At 39.6% G+C, this 10449-nt stretch overlaps 4 protein-coding genes across 4 annotated transcripts; 2 read left to right on the top strand and 2 right to left on the bottom strand.

Moving 5' to 3' along the window:
- Window positions 1-649: 649 nt before the first annotated feature.
- BDB00DRAFT_740663 (uncharacterized protein) lies at window positions 650-1033 on the bottom strand (the record flags this gene model as incomplete). The annotated part of the gene is made up of 2 exons (XM_053118455.1): window positions 650-801; window positions 874-1033. Coding segments are annotated over 2 exons (312 nt in total), but the record flags the coding sequence as incomplete, so codon positions are not given.
- A 5099-nt stretch (window positions 1034-6132) lies between these two features.
- Window positions 6133-6789, top strand: BDB00DRAFT_880485 (uncharacterized protein; the record flags this gene model as incomplete). The annotated part of the gene is made up of 1 exon (XM_053127997.1): window positions 6133-6789. One exon carries the CDS (start codon window positions 6133-6135, stop codon window positions 6787-6789), a length of 657 nt encoding a protein of 218 aa, XP_052972168.1.
- Window positions 6790-7236: 447 nt separating this feature from the next.
- On the top strand, window positions 7237-8366 carry BDB00DRAFT_793810 (uncharacterized protein; the record flags this gene model as incomplete). Its single annotated transcript, XM_053121256.1, has 6 exons — window positions 7237-7327; window positions 7493-7543; window positions 7569-7663; window positions 7949-8013; window positions 8169-8278; window positions 8311-8366. The coding sequence occupies 6 exons, from the start codon at window positions 7237-7239 to the stop codon at window positions 8364-8366; spliced, it is 468 nt and encodes a 155-aa protein (XP_052972169.1).
- A 457-nt stretch (window positions 8367-8823) lies between these two features.
- BDB00DRAFT_880486 (uncharacterized protein) lies at window positions 8824-9768 on the bottom strand (the record flags this gene model as incomplete). Its single annotated transcript, XM_053127998.1, has 1 exon — window positions 8824-9768. The coding sequence occupies one exon, from the start codon at window positions 9766-9768 to the stop codon at window positions 8824-8826; it is 945 nt and encodes a 314-aa protein (XP_052972170.1).
- Between the last annotated feature and the right edge of the window lie 681 nt (window positions 9769-10449).

Consider the following 10449-nt stretch of genomic DNA (forward strand, 5'->3'; position numbering starts at 1 on the left):
TGTAGTCGACGTAGTCGTGTCGTACTTGTATATGTACATGCTTTTAAGTTAAAGAGTTAAGCTATTATACTATACAGGTGTATCCCGGTTTTTGCAACGTAGTCGACGTAGTTAGATTTACTAAGTAACTTTCCCGGTATATATATAAGGAAGGGAGGAAGCTGCTTCAAGATATCAAGAGTTTCTTCATGCGATAGTAATTGTTTCAATCTTGGGATAACCTCGTCGGATTTATCCCCTGTTGCCATGTGCATAATTAGTATCGACAAGTTTACATGTAGACGACTATGTATTAACCTAAGACTTCGGACGAATTTTTCTTCATTATGTTCTATTTGAGTTCGCAGCACTGAATGATCGCTGGTATTCTTTGGGAGAATCTATCCCGTTCGGTCTAGAGCTCTTGATTGCTCCGCTACTTCTTTATCAACGATACGATAGTGATTTTAAAAGTATCTCGTTTACATACTTTTTGCGGCGTGTTAAGTTTATCGCTGATGAAAACAAATAGATAGTTTGTTGGACTAGATAGAATAATATTTTCTACAGAAACCAACTTACGTAATCTCGAAAAATAAGTTTGCTTAAAGTGTGATACCGCATGACAGAGCGTCAGTACTCTGTTTTTTGCGCTCATTGGTCGGGTGATGGAAACAAACTGTCCCAGATACGACCAAAGTCGTTCCATGCCCTCTCCATCGGTCAAACCAAACCCTTTGACATAACGTGGGTTATAGTCGACTTGGCACTTTATCAAATGTGCATACGCGTGAAAAACGCTAACTGCGATCTTCGTGTTATCTTCGTCCCTGAGCTCGGGAAAATTGTCCTACATGTATCAAACAACATTTTGTAAATTTTAGAAAAGCTCACTAAGTAGCCCTCGAAGTGGTATAATAAAATAATAGTATACTACAGTACATACTTGTATGGCTAATTTGATTCGACGAGCGATGTCATACATCAATGCCTCGATTTTCACGCCTGGTTTTTGCAATAAGACGTGAATGATGGCAAGGGCATACTTGAATCTGTATTTTCGACGATTTCAAGCGATATCGTAAGTAAGGAAGAGCAAAAAAATGAGTAACAGCAGTCAACATTGTCACTACTTACTTTTCTCCAGATTCAAATATATTTGTGGATATTATGTCGAGCGCAAATGGCTCCTACTAAACCACATTTATGGCAGAGGAGATCACCGCGAGAAGCGTTTGCGGTTGTTTTGAGACTGCTGTCACAAGTACGTGATGAATCACTAACGGGTATTACTAGGGACACTCCAAAAAAGTGACTCGACACTCCATTTTTCCTCAAAATAAACCAAATAGTTGCACAAAAATAAACAGTTGCTCTATAAATATATCGCTTGATGGACCTTCTGATGTTGGAGTGCAGGATGTAGACAATAGAGTGCAAAATGGAGTGCAAAATGGAGTGCTAAGAGCGAAATAAAGCTTGAGTTGATATTTATTGATTTTATCATAAATATGTATATGAAATGTTATCATATTATTGATATAAAAGGAATAGGGTAATGATATGTGATAGCATCACACAGATGCATAAGAAAAAACTATTTATAAAAATTGTTTCTTTCTAAACATTTTCCTCAATGTTGACCTTTTTGATGTCCAAATATCTCCAAACTTTTTTGCACAAATCATGCATGTGACCCATCTTTTCACAAGCTGTTACAACCGATCGTTCGATAAAAGGCCATTGTAGTTTCTTTGCAGTTTTCATTTCTAATGTCGCCCAATGACATCCTGAAACGAACTGCATGATAAGAGGTAACGGTCGAGCATTCGTTCCTGGTCCTTCAAATGGTACAAACAACAATGGCGCCGTACAGTACATTCCATCTTCGTTTTTGTCATCTCTGTCCGGATACACAACAATAGGTCGTCTGTATGTATCAGCAGCAAGTTGAGCACAACTAGGAGTGTAGAACCAATGCTTGCTGGGGCACCTTGGATATTTGCCTTCAGTGTTGCGGGTGTAGTCAAGGCCAAAAGCGATCGTCTCCTCGAGGCGAGCAAGGTCATACATGCTGATGAAATACTTCGAATATCTGTCCTTGTTTTTGTGCAGGCACTCTAGCATCTCCCTTTTGACCGTCATGAATTGTTCTTGGTCTCCTTTGACGCAATGCGCGATGGTGCGGAAGCCACACCAGCCGTCAGAAGCAATATTAACTGTCCCATGAATGCAATCCCTTGGGATATCTGGGTGAACTAAAAAGGAGAAAGACTCTGGTTTAGGTTCGGTACGAATCCTATATGTACAATCATATATACATTTATTAATATAAAATGGGAATAGTACATATGACGAAGAATTGTTCTGAATACAAAAAGACTGACCTTTTACGAGCACGTTCCAAATACACAGTTTCTTGATCCCTTTTCGATGTTGAAAGGACATAGTCGTCGTGTTGTACTTCGCTGGTTTGAAGGGCCTTTTTAGGCTTATCGTTACCAGCAGCATTAAGCAGCTCTTCTTTCTTTTCGGTCTCAAAAGAAGATGGGATCCTTTTGTCCTTCGTATTCTTGGGCCTTCCTTTCGTAGCAACTGGCTCAGGAAACGTGACTTCAGCGAGATCAACAGTCTCAACGTCTTCCTCAAGGATCTCCTCAAAACGGGATAAGAGATTGACTTTCTCTTGTTCGGTTTCCAGGGAAATGATTTTGTTCTTTAAGTTTGTAACGAGCTTCTCCATCTGATGGTCAACTAATACCGCTGGATCTTTAATTTCAAATAGAGCTATATAATACACAGGAAGCACATTCATATGAGAGGGTATCGACAACATGCTATTGTTAGTAGATGAAGCTGTATAATAGTACATACCTGAATCATACTGTAGAAGCCAACGTTTAGGAATCTCGTTCAAATCAACAGCAGGACCGTTTAGGTTGATCATATGCTGGCATGGTAAACCAAAATTGATTCTACTCGTGCAAATACAATCCAACGTGTCGCAATTGATTTCATTGCCTACGTTTTTCCACGCACGGTCAAGCTCCTTTCGAATTCGGATCAAAGCAAAGAAACTGACATGGCCGAAAAGGTTTCTTAAAGCTGCACTCTCACGCTTTGTGAAAAGTGGAGTGTTGCGAAGCTCGTGTATGAAGTCCATCTTTTCTGTTTCAAACTTTTAAGCATTAAAGTTAGCTTATTTACATATCGCTACATATAAATTGAATAGCAAAGACCGGAGATGAGTGAGAATATAGAATGCTTACTGTCTTCTTCATGACTTCGTTAATAGCTTTAAACGTGCGATAGAGGCTGCCCGTCGTTTGCATAGTATCTTTGATGATCCAATGAGTCCCTTCTGTTCGTGATGTGGTTCGCACATTAAGGTTGAACTGCTTTCCAGCCTGCGGTGCAGCCCATTTATCCTTGTAGGTGAGCACACTAGACGTAAAATAACGCGAGGGTACAGTGAGTTAACTAAATCACCCTTATCACATACTTAATCTACATAATTTCAAGCAAACCATTACAAAGTAAGAGATACATACCTTTCGAGATACTTGATGATTTTTGTCTTACGGGCAACTGCGATTTTGTTTCTTTTTTTCATTTCCTTGTCTTCCCTTTTTTTGTTTCGCAGTTCCTCTTTTTTTGTCGGCTTCTTTTCTTGTTCTTCATCGTTTTCTTCTTTTTCGTTCAGCTTCTTTTCTTTTGCTTCAGCCTTTTTGATGTCTTGTTTTTCTGCCTGTTCGATCATTGCTGCTGCTGCATCCTCCGCTAGTTGGCGATATTCCTTGATTGCTTCTTCGAATTTCTCTTCGTCTTTGTACTTGTAAATCAAGCAATTCACAACGCTCTTGACTTGCTTGTACTTCTCGCTTTTCTTCGGAAAGCAGCCACCGAACTGAGAGATCAAATGCTGCGCCATGTGCCAACCGCATAAAAGATGAATCGATTTCGGAAAGATAGTATCGATGGCAGTGATGAGCGCCTTCTCGTTATCAGTAATGAAGATACCGACATCACCTTCGGGCCAAATAGTATCACGCATGGTCCTCATAACCCACAGATAGGAGTCGGTTTTTTCATTGACGACGACTGCTGATGCAATTAATATATTGTGTAGCGACGTCGTACCAAGGTTACTGATCCCAACAACGTTGATTAGCGGCATCTTGCTGTTGTTCGTTCCATACGTCGCATCGAGACTGATGACTTCTTTAAATCGCCTTGCTTTTTCCAAGCCAACTTGATGCGTAACGAACAATGCTTCCAATGTTTCCGTTTTCCTATCTATGCGATATCTTACGATATATTGATTGCTGACCAAGAAGCTGAATAGTTTGCTGAATGCGCCAGATTTGTCGTCCTTGAATATTTTATGGCGGAAATTGTAAATATCCTTGATTGTCACGATTGTGCCTTCATCGTTGTTTTGTAACTCTTGACAAATCTTGGCTGGTTTGATAGAAGTCTCTGTCATTGACAAGATGCGACTGGCAATATCAGCTGTTGGCTTTCGATGTTGATGGTAAGATGCTGCTGCGTTACTGTCAAATAAATGATTGTGGCTGTCGGCGCTGCTGACACGTTTAATCACCCATTTTTTGATTTTCTGTATGTATGAGCCAAAGAGCTCCCAAGCACAACCGGTCTTCTGTGTCGATACCAGTCTTTCACGTTCATCATCGTCGATGTCATGACAGTTCCTGTAGACACCCCCATGGACACAGTGGATGTAGATATTTCGACTGTTGCTGCGCTTGGTGGATGTTGCAAACTGATTCTTTAGGGCCATCTCTTGAACCTTTGCTCGGAGCTGATTTTTCGAATCATATTTGGTGCCAATAAGATCGACCATGGTATCTGTTCTTGTAGCGCTCATTTTGATAGAAAAGGGAGAGAGGAAGAAAAGGGGATTTATCCTTTTTCTTTTAAAAACTTGTCAACTTATATAATAGACATCTCGTAGCTTTATCAGTCATCGCAGTAGTTAAAAATTTCACAAGCTCAACGCCTACGACGCCATCATGGCAATTGCAACACTCCAAACACCCCAAACGCCTGCAACGCCATCATGGCGATTGCAACACTTTAAACATTCCAGACACTCCAAACACCTACAACGCCATCATGGCGATTGCAACACTTTAAACACTCCAGACACTCCAAACACTCCAAACGCCTACAACGCCATCGTGGCAATTGCAACACTTTAAACATTCCAGACACTCCAAACGCCTACAACGCCATCATGGCGATTGCAACACTTTAAACACTCCAGACACTCCAAACACTCCAAAAAACACTCCAACCACTCCAAACACTCCAAACGCCTACAACGCCATCGTGGCGATTGCAACACTCCAAATACTCCTCTTCCTTTAATAGTCCTTTGTTAGTATATTTATAGAGCATCTGTTTATTTTTGTGTAACTATTTGGTTTATTTGAGGAAAAATGGAGTGTCGAGTCATTTTTTTGGAGTGTCCCTAGTAATACCCATCTTCAAAAGCCGTCCACTACTTTGAAGATCATCAATGCTAATCCTTCTATTTCGCAAAAGTTGAGTGCACTGCCTGACTATACTGAAGGCATTAGAGACTCACTAACGCAGGGTGATAAATGGAAAACCAATCCATATTTTCAACACCCTAATGTTACAATGAATGTAGATGGTCAAGAGTTTATGTATTGGGTAGGTGATGTTGTATATGATAACACAATACCCTAGGCCACAAGATATTCGTGGACAACAGGGTACAAGCTCTCAAGATTTTACACGAAAAATGGTGAAATCATGGCAGATGCTTGTATTTTTTTATTAGAAAGAACGACGAATGGATCATTGTGTGTCTGTTATCGTATAGCTGGTTCAGACGATATCATATCAGATGCAATTAAGTTGCGTGATTATCGCCTAGCTGATCACAATGATTACTTGCAGAGCATCCCTCTATATTCTTTTTGTTTGGACGAAAATGGACATAGTTCTTTACCTGAAGAAGTGAATGTTAGAAGCCATCCAGCATTCAATCTTCGGTTCCGTTATAATACTACACTTCCTGTTAAAATTATTCCTTTGAATATGTTTCAGGACGATACGAGTGGGGATCGTTCAAAAAAATGGAACAAGTTTGAATCGTTTTCTATGGTTCCAGCCGCGCTTCCTTTGGATGAGCGCAACAAACAAGCAAACACGCACCTGATATGCGTACATAATCGATTGTCGAGTGGTGAAATTGTGCGCTCAATCGTGGATGACCTGAAGGAGTTAGAGGAAGGTGTAGAGATGTACGATGCAGGTACAGGTAGCAAAGTCTTAGTCGTTGCACCACTCAACCTGATCACGGCAGAAAACCCTGCTTATGGAGAGCTATCTTGCCCGAAAAGGTTCCAGTCAGCCTCGTATCCTTGCCGTAAATGTTTCTTCAGAAAACGTAAAAACGACGAGCGGACAACTGCTAACGACCATATTAGCGTTAAGAAACGCTCCAAAGAAGAGCTGCTGAGCATCCTCTATCATAGAGATAAAACTAAAATGAAGTTAAACATAGGAGGGCGCGAAGAAACTGCTGATCACTTTGGTGTCAGCTTTTCTGGTGGTGAAGCTTTGCTGGAACTGAAAGCTTTCGACATAACAAAAGACTGTCCAAATGAGCTTTTGCATAATATGATGCTTGGTATAACAAAGTATCTAATGACGGACACTTGCTCATATTTGAAACAGGTCGAGCTACGAGATCTTGGCACCCAATTGAAAAACTATGAATCCAAAGCCTTTGGTAGGATAGTTGGTACCAGATGAATAAATTATAACAATAAAATGTATTATTAATTTATATATAATAAATAAAGTATAATTTGATATTTAATATAAATAATTTGTTAGTTTATATTTATATATTTAAGATATTAAAAAATAATTTAAAAATATATAAAATTTAAAATTATTTATCATTATTTATTTATTAAAAAAAATATTAATAATTTTTACTATTGTAAAAAAAAGAAACCAAAACATATTATTCATAATAAATTAAAAATAGTAAAATAAAAAGTAAAATATATTAATGAATAATATGATCGGCGGAATGGTAATGAGCATCCCCTCCTTTAGTTGAGGACAAAGGACGAAAACTAACTTATCAATGATATTTAGAGGTAATGGGTTGGTGAGGGTGTCCAAGCCTATTACGTGTTTTCAATAATAAAAACTTTCCTTAAATTATATATAATTAATAATTTAAAACTAATGATTATTCATCCCAATCTACAAAACAACGGTTCTTTTGTTGGACGTGATTACAAAATTGTTGGTCAACAGCTGCCCACTATCTTCAACCGTATGTTTAAAAACGAATGGAGTACTATGGATCCAGCACGACTTGAAGTTCTTAAGGCACTTCATAAATGTCTCGTCATACAAGGGGTATTACTCTCGCTGTTCTATATGCGTAGCATCAAAGGAAGCTTTGAGCATTACAAAAAGCTTGTCTATTATAAAATAGTATCGTTTCATAAGGCTCTGGATGAGATGGAGGAGGCATTTGCAAAAGTACGTAAGTCGCGATCACATTCTATAAGTAAACCGAAGTTTCATCTACTTTATCATCTGCTTGACGATTTGGACGGATTTGCGTCTGCTGTCCATTTCGAATCTGAGCGCGGTGAGCAATTTAGTAAGTTTATCAGAGAGAGGCTTATTAATACAAACCGCTAAAATCCATCCCGCGATGTGCTTGTTTCCTTCAGTCGATATAATGCATTCCGGCATATTATTGACGGTGGTAAGTGGTTCCCATCTGATGCTGATGAATCGGATCCAAATCAAATGGTATCAGCTGGAAGGGGTATCATTAATTTGGTCAAAGAGCGACCTAAGTTTGAGCATTTATATCTAGGTGGTGACCGTGAGTTTTCAAACAATAACGAGTCGTCGCATAATATAACTGAAGGTTTGGTAGGCCATTTCCAACTTTACCATCTGCCAAGTGGTTCATATCTCAATTACCTTGGTCGTGTTAAGAAAGTAGGAAACGCGCTCAAATTGGTTATATAAAAACCTATTGCTGAATCACAGCTTGAGATAGAAGAAGAGCCTTATGAAGGATATAAAGATCACTTCAAGAACTCACTTTACGAAAACGTTAAAAAGGATGACATAGGTAATCCAATATTGTATAGACCTCACGATTATCACGAAATGTCCATGAGTGAAAATATGAGGCTCGTTGAACCAATGGATTTCCAACCACTCCCATCTTCTGATGAAGACATGATGCACATCAACATCAGTAAGTTTGGCACACTTTGGTATTTGTTACAGCAAGACAAAGTAATGTTTTTGTAAACGGTTGGTTATCTGTTGAGGAGGTTTTTTAGTGAATTGACACACTATTTAACTTAAGTTAAATGTCTTATCCGCTATGCTGTCTTGGATGGGATTTTGTCCTCCTTTGAAAAAAAAAACAAAAAAAAAACTGGCAGCTTGACAGGTTTACCGGAGGGTGATGACTTAAGCGAAATTTCGAGTGATTTGAAGCGATTGTGCGACAGATGTGTGGTTTGAGGAGTAGGGGTGGATCAGATGACCCGAAATCCCCCCTTAATCCCCTTAAATCGCACCCCCAACCTCAAATTTTGGAGTCTCCCCCACTTCATTTTTTCACGATGCACTGTATTAGCCAATCAGCATTCGTTATTTGCCATCGGAGACAAAATTATTTCCTAATTTATAAAATCCTTTGCCGGGTGTGTAGATTATAGATTAGCACCAAGATTATATATTCCTATGAGACAACAATATATGATCTAGTGTCCTAACATACTACATGGCGAATTAAGCAACATTGTTGTTATCATTGTCAGCCTTATCTTCAGCTGTGATGATTGTAGTTTCGTCAATACTACCTGCAAATGCTTGGGAAATGGATTGTACACCAATGCGTTTCCACGCTTTGAATAATACCTTGGAATCATTGAACTGCATAGGATTTTGCATTGCATGCTTCTTGAGAGCCATTGCCCTATTCATATCTGCTGTCCTCATGTATACGTCAATGAATGCCTGTGCAATTGGTGCAAACATAATGGCCTTGTCCTTCATTGTTTCAAGTTCCAGTTTCTCATGAGGGTCCAACGCAGCCATACCATATGCAAAATATGCCTTGTGATACTTACCGGGGTTTTCCTTTAATTTCCTTGCGTACGCCTTAATGTCCTTGTAGTCCGTGTTTGAAGCCATCTCCACTGCCTTTGTGATGCCCTTTGAGTCCATGGCATTCATACAAGCTACAGTTGTTGCAATGATAGCAGTACCAGACGGAGCAGATTCAGCACGAATTTTGAAGGCATCAGGAAGTCTCTCACTTTCTAATAGTGCTTGTAATACTCGCCATGTCCGTCCTGGTGATATCCAATGTAGTGCTGTATGGTACAGGTTTTCAGGTTTAAGGAAGTCCTCAATGTTTGGCTCTATGCATGCATTAAAGGTTCTCTCGTACTTGGAAATAAATTGGTCCCTTTCAGTTGTCAAGTAATGGTGGCCCATTGTTCTGAATACGTATTCTAATGCAAATGGTAGTAAAAACGCAACTTTGCGTGCTTCGCCAGCTAGTTCAACAATCCTTGGAAGGTCAGTCTTCATCAACCGAATCGGAGTGTCAAGCCGAGGTAAGATCTGAATTTCCTTTTGATTATCAAACCAGCCAATTTTCACTGACTCTAATCTCAACAAAGCGAACTTAACGGGGTCCTCGCCTTCTGTTGCTCTCTGCTTATTCATGACATAAATCTGTTTACTGGTACTTGCTTGACTAGACGAGTCTACTCCAGTATGTGGGTCTTGCACTCTCTTCACTTGGTTCCAAGATGCAAATTTCTCCAATAGCTGGTCTGCTGGTGTTGATAGAAAGCTTGACCAGAATTGCTTTATTTCTTGACGTTGTTCTTGTTCGTTCAGCTTGCCTTACACGTGCTCTTGCTGACTTGCTTATAACTTGTTGACTGTTGATTGATGAATCGAAACTTCTGCTACCAAGTGTTATAGACTAGGGCCTTGTCTATAGGGAACGTTTATCCAGGTCAGTGAATGATTCAGTGGAAAAGAGGTTACTTTTTATTTTCCCAGTCCAGCCAGCCTTTATATACTGCTGGGCCTAATAAGCTTTGTAGAACCCAGGCTGGGGCCCAGGTTCCTTGACTAACTGCTACCTAGTCGGTAACATCTCAAGATGAATGGCACACCATGTAGTTACAATGCTTTTTTTTGATCGCTGACAAAACATATACTGCTGCACTCAATTTTTTCTCGAAGTCCCTTTATTCTGTGCCTGCTACCCTTCACCTATCTGACTTTCAAAATAAAATGAAAACTGGGGGGGCCAAAGTTAAAGTTGGGGCAGAATAAGGAACTTGTGCTTTATTCCTATCCTAATCACTCTCCTCATGCTTTCTTCGCTTCGCT

The sequence above is a fragment of the Zychaea mexicana genome, assembly GCF_025766255.1.
Source record: "Zychaea mexicana strain RSA 1403 chromosome Unknown BDB00scaffold_258, whole genome shotgun sequence".
In the NCBI taxonomy this organism is placed as follows: domain Eukaryota; kingdom Fungi; phylum Mucoromycota; class Mucoromycetes; order Mucorales; family Lichtheimiaceae; genus Zychaea; species Zychaea mexicana.